The 18,866-nt window shown below is 46.3% G+C and overlaps 2 protein-coding genes across 4 annotated transcripts; one reads left to right on the top strand and one right to left on the bottom strand.

Moving 5' to 3' along the window:
* Window positions 1-634: 634 nt before the first annotated feature.
* Window positions 635-8,587, bottom strand: hdac8 (histone deacetylase 8). Of its 2 annotated transcripts, XM_088295047.1 has the most exons (14): window positions 8,413-8,587; window positions 8,061-8,165; window positions 7,140-7,983; window positions 4,491-5,439; window positions 4,359-4,411; window positions 4,155-4,285; window positions 2,976-3,117; window positions 2,794-2,906; window positions 2,648-2,725; window positions 2,448-2,556; window positions 2,138-2,310; window positions 1,593-1,687; window positions 1,274-1,379; window positions 635-1,032 (listed from the first exon to the last, which is right to left on the bottom strand). In XM_088295047.1, exons 4-14 carry the CDS (start codon window positions 4,602-4,604, stop codon window positions 1,010-1,012), a joined length of 1,137 nt encoding a protein of 378 aa, XP_088151173.1. In that variant the 5' UTR covers window positions 4,605-5,439; window positions 7,140-7,983; window positions 8,061-8,165; window positions 8,413-8,587; the 3' UTR covers window positions 635-1,009. The 2 variants fall into 2 exon arrangements, with proteins under 2 accessions (XP_088151173.1, XP_088151174.1); XM_088295048.1 differs by having other exon boundaries at window positions 7,140-8,165.
* On the top strand, window positions 4,926-18,800 carry phka1a (phosphorylase kinase, alpha 1a (muscle)). 2 transcript variants are annotated; one of them, XM_088295044.1, is made up of 35 exons: window positions 4,926-5,061; window positions 5,363-5,610; window positions 6,404-6,562; window positions 7,213-7,260; window positions 7,353-7,521; window positions 7,601-7,683; window positions 7,777-7,857; window positions 8,458-8,556; window positions 9,185-9,331; window positions 9,437-9,490; window positions 9,574-9,696; window positions 9,820-9,915; window positions 9,983-10,090; window positions 10,163-10,241; window positions 10,772-10,906; window positions 10,971-11,080; window positions 11,612-11,756; window positions 11,838-11,916; window positions 12,004-12,164; window positions 13,213-13,374; window positions 13,444-13,538; window positions 13,697-13,842; window positions 14,695-14,848; window positions 14,932-15,090; window positions 15,158-15,287; window positions 15,406-15,507; window positions 15,586-15,701; window positions 16,201-16,236; window positions 16,467-16,502; window positions 16,736-16,765; window positions 17,108-17,152; window positions 17,275-17,436; window positions 17,606-17,659; window positions 17,933-18,133; window positions 18,209-18,800. In XM_088295044.1, the coding sequence occupies exons 2-35, from the start codon at window positions 5,533-5,535 to the stop codon at window positions 18,380-18,382; spliced, it is 3,756 nt and encodes a 1,251-aa protein (XP_088151170.1). In that variant the 5' UTR covers window positions 4,926-5,061; window positions 5,363-5,532; the 3' UTR covers window positions 18,383-18,800. The 2 variants fall into 2 exon arrangements, with proteins under 2 accessions (XP_088151170.1, XP_088151171.1); XM_088295045.1 differs by lacking the exon at window positions 16,201-16,236.
* Window positions 18,801-18,866: the final 66 nt, after the last annotated feature.

Genomic DNA, 18,866 nt, shown 5'->3' on the forward strand with positions numbered 1-18,866 from the left:
CAACTAACCGTCAACAGAGACTCGAAGTGTTACCTATTTATTTTTAATTTTGAGGCCAGTGTTGATGAACTGAGACAGATCCAAAAGAAAAATTAGGATTAAGATAGTTTTTGCACATTTTAATGTACTCACTTGCTTACAAAAGTTTATTATTCAACCTTAGATTTACTTTTCTTTGTTTTTTGTGTTGACTGTATTTGATTTCATACCATATACGTTGATGTTCCTTCTTAAAATAATTTTATGTTGCTCCACTTTATTGTTGTTCTTGCACTCCAAATAATTTTTGGCACATTGCAATTACAATTTTTTTTGAAACCATAAGTAATACTGGTTTATTTTAGTAAGATTTAGTGAGCCTTGATGATAATCAGTATCCATCTTATTACTTGGAATGTTATGAGAACAATCTCCAACTGGTTCTTGAAATGTGTAATTCTGCGATGATGTTTATCGTAGGTGTATAAATGATTAAAAATCAATATTATTGCTAGAAATCGAAGGCGCAGAATTAAATGTTCTCATCTCTGAAGTTTCGTGTCACTTGGCGAACACACAAATACACGCAACACCTCCATTCGTGTTGACGCCTGGGGTTGGCTGAATTGGAAAGTAGAAGAGACACACTATACAGTACAGTGGACATGTTCCAAGTCATCTTTTAAAAGTTTCAAAAGACACAAATGCCAAACAAAGACATGGATTATTTACAAGTAGTGGTGCAAAGTTGGACTTTTTCCATTAGAATAAAAATCCAGGTTGGCTTGAATTCATCCTTAACAACTCCTGGTGTATCTTAGTGAGGGGACAGTGTAATTCAAATGCACCAATTTCTATACAGAAACACATCCAAACGTGTGAACATTAGACAACAAGCACAAAACCTCTTCAAGTCCTTTCCCTGGTAGAGCCCCACCAAAAGTTCCTTAAAATCCTTCTGCATTCCGCAAGGCTGACGGCTGAACCAACGCATGCCTTCCATATTGTCTTCTTCAAAGTGTATGGACTCCTAAACGACATTCTTTAGATTTCCTGGGGGGAAAAAAGTAAATAAGCTATCATTAATCAGCAAAACCATATCAAAAAGTCAAACAGAAAATAATGCAGTCAAAAATGCCATGCAAATGATATATTGGCAAATTTGTCGTCGGTTTTCTCAATTTATCTATGAAAAAAAAAACTCATGCTTAATCCAACCGCGACTTTAGAATAAGATCGTATGCGAGTTGCACTAAATGACTAAAATCAGTTCCGTCCGTTTGCTCTTACGTACGTTTGATGGTGGCGACGACCTGGTCCAGGTTTTTGGCGTCGTTTCGGTCGGATCGGCAGCTCGGACTGATCTCTAGCGAATAGTCGGGGCCGTACTCTGTAAAAAACTAATTAAAAAAAAAGACCATAAGCGCTGATTTGGCACATGAGTATACGGGAGGGAGAGACGTTGGAAAATGAGATATGGGAAACGAAACAATTCCAAGACTATCGTATCAGATTATCCCACTCATGTTTGTTGTTCAATCTAATTAAATTTTCTTCGACCTATTCTTCTGGATCGTCTCGTTACATTTATGTGTGCGTGTGAGACATATTACCTCGTGGTCAGGTATTTCCGAGGCGAGGGTCTTTCCCAGAAGCACTGCTGTCAGATGGGTCCAGCATCGGGCTGTGTTTGCCAGGTTGTAACCCCCTAATGGAGACGGACAATGACATTACTGTTGATCACATGTATCGTTTTCACGCTATATCGTAAAGCTGCCCACTATTCATACTCACAATTTTAGAACAAAGGTAGAAATGGTCATTTATTTCAGTCGGAATCTAATTCAAGAAGTGAAAGTCATTTTGCACAGTTGCATTAAACACAGGAAACATCTCGAGAGAATTCCAATTCCAACTCGATTTACAGTAAAAACTACATATTAGAGTTTCACTTTTTTTTAAATTGAACGACTGAAATCAAGGAAGTTTTCCACCATTTATATTTATTGGTCTGGAGAATATTTTCATGTGGAGTTTTGTATTGTAATACGTACTGACATGCATTTATTTTTAGGTTATCCCACTTGTGTATGACGAAAGGCTGAATTCCTGCAAAGAAGGAGCGCCCCCGTGAGGAGTAAGACGACATGACACCCACCTCCTCCCAGCAGCAGCGTCGGCAGCCGCCACTGCAACACGTGCCGCAGACACTTGGCCACCCCCGGCGGCGTCATGTTAAACGAGCACATGGGGTCGCCCGCCATGGTGTCGGCACCAAGCTGCATGACCACGGCGTCCGGGTTGAAGTGAGCGCGCACATCCGGCATGACGCTGTGGAGTTAGCGGTTAAACATTTTTTGTTCCTATGAGACGAGACGATGGTCCGACTAAAGCAACTCCGCAACATGGATCCATGGGACCAAAGCAATCTTTTTATCGTCAATTCTTTGGGCGCGGCGGTGACCTGCCTGGCGAAGATTTGGTAATATCGATCGTCTTGGATGCCGTCCTCCAGGGGGACGTTAACGGAGTACCAACGGCCTTTGCACAAGCCAGTATTGGTGACATCACCCGTACCTACACACGCGCACACATAAAAGGTTTATGGATACAAAAGAAATGTTACCTAAATGCTAAGTGTCATTTATAAAAGCCAGTGGCGAGTGACCTGGGAAAAAGCCAGGCGAGAACTTATGCAAGGACACCGTCATGACTTTGGACGTGAAGCTGAAGGCTTCCTCCACACCTGCGGGGGAGGCAAAAAGTACACAAAGTAGAATAAATGGATCCAACTCTCGCAAAAGTCGTGCGTACCGTCTCCGTGATGGAGGTCCACGTCCACGTAAAGAACTCGGTCGTATTTCTCCCTGAGCTTGAGGATTCCCAAGACGGCATCGTTGACGTAGCAGAAGCCCGACGCTTGGTCCCTGGTGGACGAGGAGGGAAGCGGTTGAGCGGCGAGTGGTCACATCGGGCCTCGGGAGAGCGACGCTTACTTCTTGGCATGGTGCCACCCACCGGCCCAGTTGATGGCCACGTGGCACGTCTGGTCCAGCAGGCACTTGACGGCCGTGATCGTAGCGCCCGCTACTGCTGCTGCGTAGTCAAATATGCCCTCCACCACCGGACAGTCGTAACCTGGAGGAGGGTGAAAACATGGTAAAAGCCGCAACAATTTTCCTGGCTTCTCTACTGTCGCCGTTTCGTCCCGCCTAAATTCACTTCCTCCAGGCATTTTAGACATTTTTAAGACCCGCACAATATTGTGGTCACTGATAACATATATTATCAAACAACCAAAGGAAAGAATAGTGTCTCACCAGGAGAAAAAAATGTTTCATTTTGCCTTTTTCCGTTCTTTTATAATCAGTACTGGAAAAAGGTAGATGGCACAAAATGCAGCGGTTTCTCCCAGTGGACTCAAATTATGCTGAGCTCATATCTAAAATGGGGCATCAATGCCATGTACTGGTGGTTGTTTCCAACTTTGAAATTTACTGTGAAGTAGCATCTGACGCTCCCACGGCCAAACCCATAGAAAAAAATAATTAACAAGTATATTTGTGAATGGCAGAGAAAACTCCTCAAGATCTCCATCAAATCGATACGTCAACATTTCAATCCGACTTTAATTTAGCAAAACCGATTTACGTCGTACGATAGTCTGCTGAGTTGGACAACAGGAAGGAGATGAATTTGACAAATGAGGAACAGCAGATATCTGTTTTCAAACAGGGAGAAAAAGCATAAAGTCGTAATAGGCAGGTTGTTAGAGGAATATTAACTTATTCTATTCAGTTAATTATGACATAATAAAAAGTCTGCTCTAGTCTGAGGATAAAAGTGTCACCTGGCAACTACAGTTGCACACCACCGTGTTCATATTTGTAAATATGAGTTTGCTTAAGAGAAATTGTGCAGCACTACTGCCTGGTTATATTCCATTTTCATACACAATTTTATTCAATTATGTCACTCATTCCTCGTGTGTTTTCCCTATTTTCCTGCAACACAGGTAAACGTTATGCACAATGACTACTGGATCTGGATAAAGGAGACAAGAGACAGGTCGAGGACAGCTTGGAGAGAAAGAGGTCACGACCGTAAGGAGTAAAAAGACACAAATATCACTGCGACTGGACATAATTCAAGAACAATTTAGTGCTAGCCCTCACCTAGGCCGTAGTCAACAGAGTGTGGGTCATCGTTGTCTCCGTCCTGGCTGATTTTGTGAAGATGCTCCAGGTAGAAGTCTGAGTGGAACTGGGCCATCTCCTCTATGGTGGCAACCTGAGGCTTCACAATGCTTGAGGGGAGAACAGAAGAATCAAGTCAAAGTTGCCAGCTGACACTTTCCTCACTCTCTTTATGTCACAAACCTCATATGTTTCAGGAGTCCATAGGCTGCTATCAGTGAGTGGACCATACTCGCCTACAACATGGACAAAACTATTCTCAACCTGCATCACCAAACACTGCACATTGAAAGCAGGGCAACGATCCAAACTCACCCGGTTCGGCACTTTGGATAACGAATCGCAAGTTTCAATGTATTCCTGACTAAAAATATATGCGACCTTACGTTTAGTGGAGCTGGCGTCATCGCCGTCTCCTTCACAACTCATGCTGTGTGGATAAAAGGTGAAAAAAATAAGGTGCTGAACGGTAAAAATCAAAACATAAACAGTGTTGAGCGAGCGGAAAGTCAGGCTCGCTTCTGGTGTTACAGTGTAAATGTTCCCCCGGCAACTTTGACCACGTTTGTTTTGTTTTACGTTTTCTTTGTACAAAACATAAAAACTACGACTAATGAATTCTTAGTAGCAGCAGCAGCACTTGTTTACTGGAAAACCTGCTTTTTAAACAATCAAAAGTCAGGGTACACAAGACGAAAGTGTTATCAAAACTGGGTCCCCAGTGGGACGCTTTAAAAAGAAGGACTCGAAAGGCAAAGGACATGCTGGGACTGTTTGTAGTTTTTCAGTATGTATGTTTTTTTTAAACTGCTTTGAAAGCAAACACTAATTATAATGCTAATCATAATGCCAATAATAGAGATTTGTAATCAAATCCACATTGATGGTGAGTGTCTTCTGTGCTGACTTATGCCTGAATTTTACATTTCTTGCCACAAAAAGAGTTGTTTGGGTGTCGAGTATTTCGTCTATGCAACGGTAGAGGGCGCTATAGCTTAGCATCCCATTGCCAACATCCTCAATCTATCCGTTATATTTTCTATGCATTAAATTAGACCAAATACGCTCGACCATCAACATCAAAACTGAACGCTGATATTCTGGTTTTAGTTTGAAAGCAAATTGTGGCGCACGTTTGATATGTATTTTACTTTGAAAGTACAAATTACATATCCGCTTTTCTGCAGATTCCGACCGCTAGCTTACCCTCACTCCCCCCGGCTGGCTTGCTGTTGGTGCAAATTTGCCCGTCTTCTCTTTCTCTCTGAGAACCAAGAAAGAGCCAATGACTTTTGTGTGGGTCAATTAGAAAGTTTGTCAAGCGTTTACGAGCGCGAGGCCCACAAAGTTTGTCGCCATGAGGAGCAGAAGCAACTCGGGGGTGAAACTGGACAACTATGCCCGGATCGTGCAGCAAACTATCCTGCAGCACCAAGTGAGTGTTTCAAGCAGTGTAGTATCGCAGTAATAAACTTCAATAACAGCCGTTCCCTTTCCTCCTAACATTAGCTGCACAAAAGGGAAGTAAAGTGCTGTTGCGCAATTCTTTTCGTGTTGTTAGTATTGACCTAAATGACAGTTTGCACCTTCTTCACACTCAACCATGAACCGGCTCTGACAGATGCTTAAAAATGCAAAAGTCTGGCGCGAACAATCCGCAAAAAATTTGAAGCTATGAGAAAAACCTTCCACGCTCTAAAGATTTGCACTTGCCATGCTTGCAATCAGTGTTCAATGCTGAAGGAGTTGCCAAGCTTTCTTCAAACTCATTAATGAGCAGATTTGTGTTTCCTGAATCATCCTCATCATAATCCACGAAGGGGAAATGTGTGCAGGCATGCATGGAGGGGTCAGTTCCTCTCACGCAATTTAAACACATTTAAATTTAGATATAAAAAAAAAGAAAATCTCTGGCGCCTGTTCTCACTCTCACTCGCAAGGTTCTCCAAATAAGACGCCAAGTGTGCTTGCTTCAAGCTGTTTGTCACCCCCAGTTGTTTAAACTAATGTTTAAACACCAAAATGTTCTACCAAGCCTATAATTTTGGCCGAAACGCAAGTACGCATTAAAAAGATTTTTAAACTAACAGAACCGTTTGTATGAAATGATTGTAAGGTGAATAGTGGTAAGTAGTTAAAAAAAATCTGTGCTATAGCTAGGAAACACTTGAAATGTACTCTTGTATGGGAGTTGGAAAGATAATAAATCGGCGGCACATGCTCCACAGGATCCCGTCACGGGCCTTCTGCCCGGAAGCAGCGATCAGCCGGACGCTTGGGTCCGAGACAACGTTTACAGCATCGTGTCCGTGTGGGCGCTAAGCCTGGCCTACAGGAAGAACGCCGACAGGGATGAAGACAAGGCCAAGGCCTATGAACTTGAGCAGGTGGGCGGAGCTAAGAAAGTACAAATAATTGCTTACTGTGCTTCATTCATTTTTCAGCTATTCGTACCGTGGTGCCTTGAGATCAGAATGGCCCGATTTTCGAGTTTTCCAACATAAGAGCCATCGTCAGTCAGATTATTTTTTTTGTTGTTTGTTGTTTTTGCTTGGATTTGTGAGCGAAAAAAACTGTTTTCTTCTTCTTAATTTGCATCTGCATATTACTCAATACTGCCTCCCGATGGCCAAAGCAAGCACAACAAAAGGAGCAGCACCGTGATTTGGATTGCAGCATTCAATCCTCCTATTTACTTGTTGTTACTCTCTGATTTGAAAAAGTACAATATTATCAAGCACTATTCATTACAAAGCACAAACTCAATCGTGGGTTTTTGGGGGGAGGGATAGGCTGGAATGCGTGAAAGGCATTTCCATTCAATTCAATGGGGAATGATGATTCTGTGAAATTGTATCAAGGCACCAGGTTGTGTACTTTCTACTTGTTACTTTGTCAAAATAGTCTCGTCACTTAAGAACACGATGTTAAAAAAATAAAAATAAAAAAAAGAGGGAAAGCCACCTGCGTTTGAGGTTGAGATCTTTGAGTCTTGTGGTGGAAAAGTACAGATTTTCTTTTTTTTTCTTCACTTAAGAGCGTGGTGAAGCTGATGAGAGGAGTCCTGCAGTGCATTATGCGGCAGGTACGTGGCGACACCACCTTGCGGGAAGCACCACGACAAACTTGACGTATTTTCTCGTCAGCTCTGGCTTTGCGACCTTTCCTTGCTCGCAGCTGGACAAAGTGGAGAAGTTCAAGTACAGCCGCAGCACGTCCGACTCGCTCCACGCCAAGTACAACACCAGGACTTGCGCCCCCGTGGTCGGCGACGACCAGTGGGGCCACTTGCAGGTGGACGCCACCTCGCTCTTCCTGCTCTTCCTGGCTCAGATGACGGCATCCGGTACGAGCGGGATTTAATTACAATGTAACGAATAACGTACGACGGCACACTGACGATCAATCGTTTCTTTGTGTGGCAGGTCTTCATATTGTCTACACCCAGGATGAAGTGGACGTCGTGCAGAATCTCATGTTCTACATCGAGGCGGCTTACAAAGTGGCAGTGAGTGGCGTGTTCCATTTTTTTTTTTTTTGCTTTGTTCGTTTGTATCTACCTGCCGAGTGCTTCACTGAGTCCCTCATTGGCTGCTCACAGGATTATGGGATGTGGGAAAGAGGGGACAAAACCAACCAGGGCATCACTGAGATCAACGCCAGCTCCATCGGCACGGCCAAGGTAGGTCATAGACGAGCGCCAGCCAGCCCGCCCGGGGTATCCGGTCGCTCCTGTGACCTTTTCGACGATCTTTAAATGACCTCCACGCAACTGGGACGACCATCACTGTCAGTCGGCGGAGTCTCACTGGAAAAAAAAAAAGTACCTGTCCTAGTCAACGCAATCAGAATTCCAGGCGCTAATAGTTGTAAGATTTCACTGACACGGCAAGACTTGAGATAATAACGTGGTGCCGCAGTGTGAGCGAGGGCCTTCGCCTTGTAGCGAGGGATCAGGTTTCCCGTGTCTTCCAAGAATGGCTTCCCGCTCTGAAATGACACGCACACACACACACACAAATGCACGGTGGCTAAATTAAGACACTGGGAATCAGGCCTCCCGGTAGAATGTAATTATCACCAAAACATAGTGGACGAGCCGTGCATTTGCTACCTGGGCCTTCAGTGAGGAATTTAAAAGTACCCCAGTCACGGAAGTCACAGTCAGAAACAATCTGAATGTTAGGGTGAAATTAATTTCACTGATCAAGTATTGGAATTTCTGTTGTAAATGTACCGTATGTCTTAAACAGTCGGTTTCAAGAATTTCCTCCAATTCCAGGCCGCTCTGGAGGCTCTGGACGAGCTCAACCTCTTCGGAGCCAAAGGTGGACCCGGATCGGTGGTCCACGCCCTCGCTGATGACATCCAGCACTGCCAGGTAGCTTTCACGTTAGGTCAGTGATTGGGCTCCCCCTAGTGGCATATAAAAGAAGCACAGAATCATGATGTTGAATCTGGGTATAATATTACAGTTTTTTTTTAAACCCAAAACAAGACGTTTGTTAAGTACTGTTGAGTTCAGGCGTGGGCAAACTATGGCCCGGGGGCCACATGCGGCCCGTTAAACGTTTTAATCCGGCCCGCCAAACTTGAAAAAAATTAAATGAATAAACCTTGTTGATGTTTTATTTTCTAAATACTGTGGTTTTTGTTGTAATGTTTTTTTCTCTTTCATTTAAAATTAAATGCATTTTTTTTTTTTACCCGATGAGATGAGGTTACCAAAACATTCCACCCATATGCTTCTGAACCCATTGTAGCCCGCCAATCAAAAAGTTTGCTCACCCCTGGTTTAGTTCTATAGAACATTTTTATTTTATTTTTTGAAAAATTGAATTATTATGTGCAATATATTTGAATTGAATCATAATTTCACTCCAGTTTATTTTCCTTCATGTAAGCACTACTATTTTCTAATGTCGGTCATGATTGCTAACCGGAAAGACTCGGGGTTGAGTTTGACAAACACCGTGAGTGACTACGTTGTTCTTTCTCCTCATGACTAGTCCATCCTGACCTCCATGCTCCCCAGAGCATCCGTCTCCAAAGAGGTGGATGCCGGCGTCCTGGCCATCATCTCCTACCCCGCCTTTGCCGTGGAGGACATGAGCATCGTCAACATGACCAAGGAGGAGATCATCTCCAAGCTGCAGGTGCTCACATCAAAATGTCCCGTGTGGTTCAAACAAAAAAGTGACACGGCAGAAAAAAAAAAGGAACGTCCTTAGTGACCTTTCTGTCTACATGTGCGCACTCAGGGTCGCTACGGCTGCTGCAGGTTCCTCCGAGACGGACACAAAACTCCCAAAGAGGTCCACGACGGGAAGCCGAGAGTGGGAGGGAATCAGACAACGTGGACGCATCTGATGATTGCCGTCTTTTTTGTCGCCGTCAGGACCCCAACCGTCTGTATTACGAGTCGGCCGAGCTCAAGTTGTTTGAGAACATCGAGTGCGAGTGGCCTCTCTTCTGGACATACCTCATCCTGGATGGGATTTTCATCAACAGCCCCGAGCAGGTACAGCGGAACCAGAATTGCACACTCTTGTTTGCTCGGTGCATCTTGTATTTTTTTTTTTTTCTTTGAATGAGCCTTCGGGATGGCTCACAAGAAAATTATAACGATTGATCACGCATGCAGGTGCAGGAGTACCAGGACGCTCTGGAGGGCATCTTGATCAAGCGAAAGGACGGAATACGACTGCTGCCCGAGCTCTACAGCGTCCCACCAGACAAGGTCAACGTCCACCGTTTCACGTGCGAGATGAACTATGCTGTGCTGATCTGCGTTTGTTGGGCAACAGGTGGAGGAAGAGTACGTCAATCCTCACACCGTGGAGAGGATACCCATGGGGAAGTGTCCCCTCAAGTGGGGACAGTCTCTTTACATTTTGGGGAAGCTTTTGTCTGAGGTCAGTGTCACCCCCCCCCCCTCAAATAAGACTTTCTCATCATGACACCCTTGTGCCTCCCTCGTTCCTCAGGGTTTTCTCGCTCCTGGAGAGATCGACCCCCTGAACCGTCGCTTCTCCACCATCCCTAAGCCTGACGTGGTGGTGCAAGGTCAGCGCTTTGATAGAATCAGAATAGCTTTTTGGACAAAAGCCATCCAAGTGACATCAAAAAACAATGAACAACAGTGCCCCTTTTTTGGCAAGAAAATGATGAGAGGGAAGTGGGGGAAACCAACCCCAGACTGAGAGCACGGTATGGATTTGGGAACAAAAACCTCAGCAAACTGAAATGAATACAAAGCACACCGACTAGCACCTGTGGAGGCGTGGGTGGGGTGTTTTGGAGCGGCAACATTACTGCCCTCCTGCAGAGAGCAGCCTTCGCAGCCAGGAATGTGCCACCACATTCATTGTGCAGGTGCGCCATAATAGTGCAAGGGCAATTTAACGACAGGCGTTCATAGCTAAGCTTCTGTTTTGCATTTGTGTGGACGGTCTCCCTCAAGTGGAAGAATTGCTGCCCCAAAAACCAGCGGCCAGATTAAATGATGCATTGCGCTGATTCTGGCGCCGAAGCCTTGTGTTTGATCGCTGCGTTTAGAACACATGAAACTCCACGCCACCGCTCTGTGCCGGCAGTGTCCGTCCTGGCCGAGACGGAGGAGATTAAACAGCTGCTGCTGAAGCACGGCATCGACGTGGAGACGGTGGCAGACATCCATCCCATCCACGTGCAGCCTTCCAGAGTGCTCAGCCACATCTACGCCCGACTCGGTACGCCCGCCAAAGTCCGTAGGACAAAGAGAGCGGTCGGTGTCTCAACATCGCTGTGCTTCAGGTCGTAACCCCAGATTGGGTTTGACGGGACGGCCCTACAGGAGGATCGGAGTGCTGGGAACCTCCAAGTTCTACATCATCAGGAACACCATCTTCTCATTCACGCCTCAGGTGAGTGGCCAATCAAGCAAAGAAATCCTCAAAATGGTGCATGGGCCATCCCAGAAATAAAGTAAATACATTTTTTTATTCCCCCAAAAAACAAAAGACGAATTTTGTTCGATTTTGGGGGGAAATTGCACGCACATTTGCGGGAAGAAATATAATAATAATTTAATCTTTTTTTGGGGGGGGACATTGAATGCATCGTTTCCATAATAAAAGGCATAATACATCGATAATGAAGTATTTGGGGAATTAGCTTTCTTCTCTTATTAAACGTTTTACTTTAATTGCATAATATCATGACTATGACTATTCTCATGACTTTTATTGTAATCTGACAAAAATTAGGCTACGTTCAATTCTATGGAATTTAGGTGTAGCGGGTGTGTTTAATTGCTGTTTGGGTTATGAAGGCGTCTTGTCTTGTGGTTTGCACGCGTGCCCCCTAGTTCTAAGGTTACAATATGCTGCATGAAGTGAAAGAGAGAAACCCCGAGAAGCTTTTAACAATCACGCCGCCATCCCGGCATTCCGCAGTTTCTCGACCACCAGCAGTTCTACTTGGCCCTGGACAACAAAATGATCGTGGAGATGCTTCGGACGGAAATTTCCTACTTGGCATCCAGATGGAGGATGACGGGAAGACCCACCGTCACGTTCCCCATCTCGCAGACGATGCTGAGTGAGCGCATGGAGACGCCGCCGCATGTTTTTCTTACACGCCATTTATCCGTTCTAACGTTTACCCTCCAACGCGTTACAGCCGAAGACCACAGCAACCTGGACCCCGCTGTGCTGGCCACCTTAAAGAAACTGCAGGACGGCTACTACGGCGGCGCAAGGTCAAGCTGCAGCCGCGCTGGGTGCATCTCTCCCACTTGTAAATTCTAAATGAAACGTTATGACTCTCCCTCCTCCGCCCGCTCCAGGATCCAGACGGGAAAGCTGTCGGAATTCTTGACCACTTCGTGTTTCGCTCACCTCAGCTTCTTGGATGGTAAGGCCTCGGGCAGCACGGGCAGCCGTGCCGAGGACGAGTTTGCTGATGCTGACGGCGAGGGAATCGTGCATGAGTTGGGCTGTGATGACGGTAAGCAAACAACAGAGGAGACAGAGGACGAATGGATGACGGGTTGCCTTTGACCGGATTCCTCCCCGTTTCTTCCGGTCCTTTTTCATCATTCCAAATAGATCGATCAAACAGTACCCTGACCCCATCACCCTCTCTCCGCCTCAAGAGGACTTACTTTTCATGGCAGCGAAAACCCTTGCATTGCTTTGCTTTCACGGTGGGCTAGTCCAGGGCTTCTCAAACTGGGGTTTGTAATAAATACTGTATTTTCCCCGGCTATAAGCCGCTACTTTTTTCATAGATTTTGAACCATGCGGCTTTTCTATGGATTTTTCTTCCACCAGTAGGGGGCGCTCTAAAGTTCAGAAAATACGCGCACAAAAAATCTCAATTATTTTTTCTCTTGAGTCTGTTCTGTTTCAATTAGCAAAATTGTTGCCGTGTTAAACGGCACTGTTTTAACAATCTGTTTATGTACCTTTATGTGGATTCACAGTACAAAATTGTTCTGTACATGCAGTACAAAACTCATTTTTTTCAACATTAAACTCTGGTTTATAGCCTGGTGCAGCTTGTATATTGTTTTTTTTTTATCATTATCATTTGTATTTTTTCATAGGAGTTGCTGCGGTTTATGCGCCTTATGGCCCGGGGGGGATAAAAATTACTTTTACAGAAGAAAAGGTTGCATTTTTGAAAATCAAATTGTCACCTGTTTCTTCCTATGTGAAACTTTGTGGTAATTATGTTTAATTGGGGTTTGGATTATGAAGGGATTATTTTCCGCTTGAACCAAAAAGTTTGAGAAACCCTCGTCTAGGGTTTTGCACGTATGCTCGACAGATTTGAGGTTCCAGGTTGGAATCCGGCCTGCAGACGTTTTGTGTAGAATTGCCTGCGTAATTTTTTTTCTCCTTCCTCAATCCAAAAATGCATGTTAGCTAGATTGAAGAATTTTCCGTAGGTGAAAATGTGAGTACGAATGCTTGTTTGTGCTTCAGCGTTAACACTTGACGAGTGTTGACAAGACACCCATTTCAACAAGTTCCCTGCCTCCCTCCTACAGAGGCTGACGACCTGGCTCAGTACCTGGACCAACTCTTGGCCCACGCCGCCCCCAAGAAGCCCACCGCACTGGTGGGAGGGCTGGGCAAGTTCAAGGCGGCCGCCACCAAAACCAAAGAGATGGTGAGCTTGATGAACAAGGCCCAGGGCCTCAACGTGCAAGGTGGGAGCAAACGAACAACTTGTCGCTTTAGAGAAGACCATCATTTCCTCCCTAACCTCGTCTTTCTAGAGGTCAACATGTACCTGCCCAATAAGCTGTTCCGCTCACGTCACCCGTCCCTCAATCTGAACCTTCCGGACTCTTCCGCACCACCAGGCAGTCAGGTGAGTCACTTGAGCTCATCGAATACGAATTGCTGCTTCCACCCACTAGTTTGATGTAAAAGATTCAGTTTTACTGACTTGATCTGAAGTCCTTCTTGTGTGAAATGGGTGCCTTGGCTCCAGGAAGGTCACGAAGCGTTTGGCTTGTGATGTTTCAGGTCCCGGAAGTGATGGTGACAACTGAGAGCGGCGTGCCGCGGGATGCCAGTGGAGCCGTGGATTACTACGCTCTGGCGCGTCTCCTGAAAGACATGCAAAGTCCGCAGGACCAAGCCGACATCCTCTACATCCTTTTCAAGGACAAGTGAGCTTTGCATCAAACACCGCTGCCATGACATACGAGTGCTCACCAGATTTTTGATTTTGGCGACATTGAAATGTGAATAAAGTTTTTCTTTTTAGTTTAAATTGGCTTACCTTAACCAGAATCTTGCATCGCATTGTAGCCAAAGGTATGGTCTAAATCAGGCCACAATGGGTTCTAAAATTTGACAGAGAGCAGATGGTTGGAATGTTTTGGTAACCTCACCTCATCGGAGAAAAAAAAATTATTTAATTTTAAATGAAAGTGAACAAAAGCATTACAACAATATAGATGTCTTTCAATGTCATGTAATTTTTTTCAAGTTCGGCGGGCCGGATTAAAACGTTTAACGGGCCGCATGTGGCCCCCGGGCCGTAGTTTGCCCACACCTGGTCTAAATGGTTTAGTATAGTCGTAAAAAAAAAAAAAAAGAAAGTCAACCTCTAATTCAACGAACTTCACTTGTAGAGGGGATCATGGAACGTATGACCCGCGAAAACTGAGGGAAAGCTGGAGTCATTTTCAGTGCCGTGGAGCGTGATTTTTATTTAAAAAAAGCATGTTCCAATTTTTGGCAATCTCAACTTCATTAATTTCCATCCATCCATCCATTAGCTGATTCGCTTCTCCTTACGAGGGTCACGGGTGTGCTGGAGCCTATCCAAGCTATCTCCGAGCAGTAGGCGGGGTACACCCTGAACTCCTCACAGGAAGGCCAGAGCCGGAACCGAACTCTGCCCTAATTTCCATCCATTGAGACAAACTGATTTGAGAAGTCAAGGCGGCGCCGTACGGGCGTTTTCTTGCGTACGTCTCGCAGACACACTCATCGGCTTCTTGTCACCAACGCAGGGGCATGGACTGGGACACCGGTCTGCACGGCAAAGGCCCGACGGTGCGGTCGCTGCTCGGCGATCTGTACGAGAAGGCCGGCGAGCTGAAGCACTGGGGGCTCATCAGGATGATCTCCGGTATGCTGAGGAAGAAGGTCGAGGAGCTTGACTCGGTTCGTATTGGTGGTGAGACTCGCGATACAGCCAGGGAATGAGTGACTGGTCACGATGGGAACTCCCTCGCCCCTCCCCCTAGGCCTGCTCCGACTTGCTGGCCCACCAGAAGCACCTGACGGTGGGTCTGCCCCCGGAGCCCCGCGAGAAGACCATCACGGCCCCCATCCCTCTGGACCAGCTGGCGGCCATCATCGACGAGGCCAGCGACAACAACATCAGCGTGGCCATTCTCACCCAGGTGAGTCCACAGCGACCACCCCGAGCCCCCCCCCCCTCGCGTTCACCCTGGGCCTTTTCCCCTTCAGGAGATTATGGTGTACCTGGCCATGAGCATCAGGACGCAGCCCAACCTGTTCAGCGAGATGTTTCGTCTCCGCATCGGGCTCATCATCCAGGTCATGGCCACCGAGCTGGCTCAGTCGCTCAACTGCTCCGGTACCTCACTTTTTTGGGCTTTATTCAGCAAGAACCATTCAAAAAAAATCGTAACTCTCCGAATAGTCTGCTCAATTGCTCATCAAATCCGAGGCCTCCCATGACTGTTTGCGTTTAGGGGAGGAGGCCACGGAAAGCTTGATGAGTCTCAGCCCCTCGGAGCTCAAGAACCTCCTGCACCACATCCTGAGCGGCAAGGAATTCGGCGTGGAGCGCAGCGGTGAGCGCGCTCGTCTCCTCGGCTTCAGCTTCGCTTCGTTGCCGTAGCCTCACACTCGTCGTGTTTATCATCACGCAGTGAGACACGCCGAGAGCGGCGTCAGTCCGGCCATCTCCATCCATCACCTCGGGAACGTGGGCGCCACCAAGAGCGAGCGGGCGGGAATCAGCAAGCTCAAGAGCGATATGAAGATGGTAGGAAGCGAACCTCCGTGCTGGCGTTCGCGTCGGCCCTCAACTCACAAACGGTGTCTTGACTTATCAGCCGTCGCTCAGGAGGATGACAATCAGAGTGTGATTTTTAAGGAGTAGCGTCTTCGAGTCAGTCGTCATTCGGCTCATCCCGTAATTGCTGTTAGCTTGTCGCGTCCTGACTTTCTTTAGGCTAAATTAGCCGAGGTTAGGAATGACTTGCAAAGTTCCAAAAAATTCCACGCAAAAGTCCTCAAATTAAATAGAAGCCGTTAGGATCATCCAGCTGGAGTTATTTCCCGATTCAAAACCCTTTTTTTTTTTTTTTTACTGTTTTGTTGATTCAGGTCATCTTCTCATTCCTCAAGTTCCCATTCCCTAGTCTGCATTTCTTGACCAATTTGAATCATTCCACGTCTCCCGTTGCGCAAGAATGGAGTTGCTTCTGCGGAACTTCAGTTGAGCTTGAGATTTTCAGCCTTGCCGCTTGTTTTCTTTGCAGCTGGAGCACAGGATGTCTCTGAGGGGACCCAGTCAGGTGACGACGTTACTCTCGGGGTGCTAATTCACCGGCTTTCATGGGGGAGAGGCATCAGAGAACGGGCTCTGGCAAATCATTCCCAGCATGAAAATGGTTGCGCTCGCTCCAAAAATATTCCTGATTCAAGCGTTTCATGAGCAAGGAATCGTCCTTACTCTCGTTTCTCTCGCTTCCTTCTGACGGCCGACGATGGGGGAGAAGCATGATATTTGTTGTTTTTGTTGCAGGCGGATCGCAGAGTGTCTTTGTCAGACGCAGTCAAGGTGACCAGTCGTACGAGGAGCGCAAACTAACAGACACGGCACGTCTCGTGGGCAAAAGTATTGGGACACATTCCACAGACGACAATTAACAAGTGCTGACGTGTTCTTGTCAAGTCCAACAGGATTAAGACTTTCCCCCGATTTGATCCGTTCACGAATTGTCCCAAGACTTTGGCCCATGTGGCAAACGCGGGGAAGTTTTGAGTTCCTAAAATGTGTTTCCTCCCTCTTAGCCGGACCAGAACACGACATCCGCTCACAAGGTGATAAACGCTCAGCAGCCGCCTCTTCCGCCGCCTTCGTCATTTCTTTTGCTCGCTTCCACTCGGCTTTGCTCTCCTGGTCATTATGATGGACGGAATATAATGACATGGCATGAACATTTTGAGAACGCTCATTCGTGTTTACCGCACACATTGAGCTCTCTTTTAAAGGAATATCCCAATTATTGTTTCCGGAAGGTTCCAAGAACGGGGGCCGTTTTTTGAGAAATGTTTGTGAGCATGTCTAAAATGTGTTGAGCTCGTCACCTGCAACCGTCTTGTGTTTGTGTCTTGCTTATTGGCGTTGTGGGTTTTACTGTGCTTCCTGCGTCTTTTCATCAGAACCTCCGATCGCACTCGCTGGACATCAGCAACATTGAGTCAGGGGTAAAAAAAATAAAAATAAATTGTCTCGTCGTTAGCTGAACGTTGCCACGGCAAACTTTTCAAGCTCCAGGGGCGGCTCTGTTCATTTTTTCCTTCTTGCTTGCTTGCTTGCTCCGCCTCAGAGGTATAGACTCCCTTCCATCGAGTCGCTTGACATTCCGGAGAGCGCCTCGGTTGCCAAGGATACGAGACACGGGCAGTGGCTGCGCAGGAGGCGCCTGGACGGGTCGCTCAACCGCGTCCCCGTCGGCTTCTACCAGAAAGTCTGGAAGATTCTGCAGAAAGTGAGTGGCTGCGCTTCGTCAAACAACAGCCAAGACTGTATGACTTGACTTGATTTTTGCCGCCAACGTAACTTGGGACTGGCTAGAAAGTTTACGGTTAAGACTTTTGATTTGCACAAATGCAGAATACGGCTTGAAACGGACTCACGTCTGCCGTGTTGTTTTCCAGTGTCACGGCCTGTCCATCGAGGGCTATGTCCTCCCGTCCTCCACAACCAGAGAGGTGAGTCCGTCGAAACGGAAGCATCAGATGACTCTTTCGAACTCCGGGTTTTTCCGGGCTGAACGTAAATCTGTAAAGATGAGGTAAAACTGACAAGTTACGGTGATTTCATTGAATATTCTTCAGACAATTTGGACTTGCATACTTACCACATAAATTTTACCTGTTTGAAAATCCAAAGTAAAATAATGATGATGATTTTGTGGAAGTTTTTGGGGCCGGAAGATGAAATTGTATATGTAAAAAAAAAAAAAAAACCTGAACAATCCTCAGATGACCCCCGGTGAGATCAAGTTTTCGCTCCACGTGGAGACGGTGCTGAATCGCGTCCCGCAGCCCGAGTACCGCCAGCTGCTGGTGGAGGCCATCTTGGTGCTCACCATGCTGTCCGACGTGGACGTCCCCAGCATCGGCTCCATCGTCCACGCCGAGAAGATCGTACAGCTCGCCAATGACATGTTCTGCAAAGATCAGGTGAGAAGGTCGAAGGCCGCGACCTCGCTCACCCTGCACGTCGTCTCTAACCTTCACCCTCGCTCGTCCCTCCAGAGAGACCTCGGCGCAGAGGAGCACATGCTGGATAGGGACCCCGCCACCGGCGTGTGCAGGCTGCTGTACGACAGCGCCCCCAGCGGGCGATTTGGGAGTATGACCTACCTGACCAAGGCGGTGGCGGTATACGTGCAGGACTTCCTGCCCGGCGGCTCGTGCGCTGTCCAGTGACGAGAAGTCTCACGGGTTCATTTCAGCTTTTATTTATTTCACATCTCCTCAATAAAGCCAAGCAAGTGCCTCCAATCAGATGTTTTTTTTTTTCACCCGAAAAAAATATATATTGACAACTCTGTCTTAATAAAAGCTCCCTTTATGTCGAAGTTCACAACACATTAAAGTCAATTTTGCGCGTGTGTCCCCTAAAAACATTTTTTTTTAAACACGTGTGTAAAGCTATGACAGCATGCTTTTACTATGCATGACGGGAAAAAAAAAAGTAGCGTTCCATCGCGTTATTTTAGCATCACAGTGTTATTACCATGTAGTAGATACCAGACATTGCTGCTGTAAAACTGTAGATTTGATTTTCATATATTGTCGTTTAATGTTGTCGTGAGGCAATAAAATCAAGGTTATGAAAGTTTGAGTGTTTCTCCCCGTAACTAAATATACTGACGATTTGGAAACGCGTCTGAAATTTGCCACGGGCTTG

Source organism: Idiotropiscis lumnitzeri, chromosome 4 (genome assembly GCF_059441095.1).
Source record: "Idiotropiscis lumnitzeri isolate Australia: NSW breed Sydney's pygmy pipehorse chromosome 4, RoL_Ilum_1.0, whole genome shotgun sequence".
NCBI lineage: Eukaryota > Metazoa > Chordata > Actinopteri > Syngnathiformes > Syngnathidae > Idiotropiscis > Idiotropiscis lumnitzeri.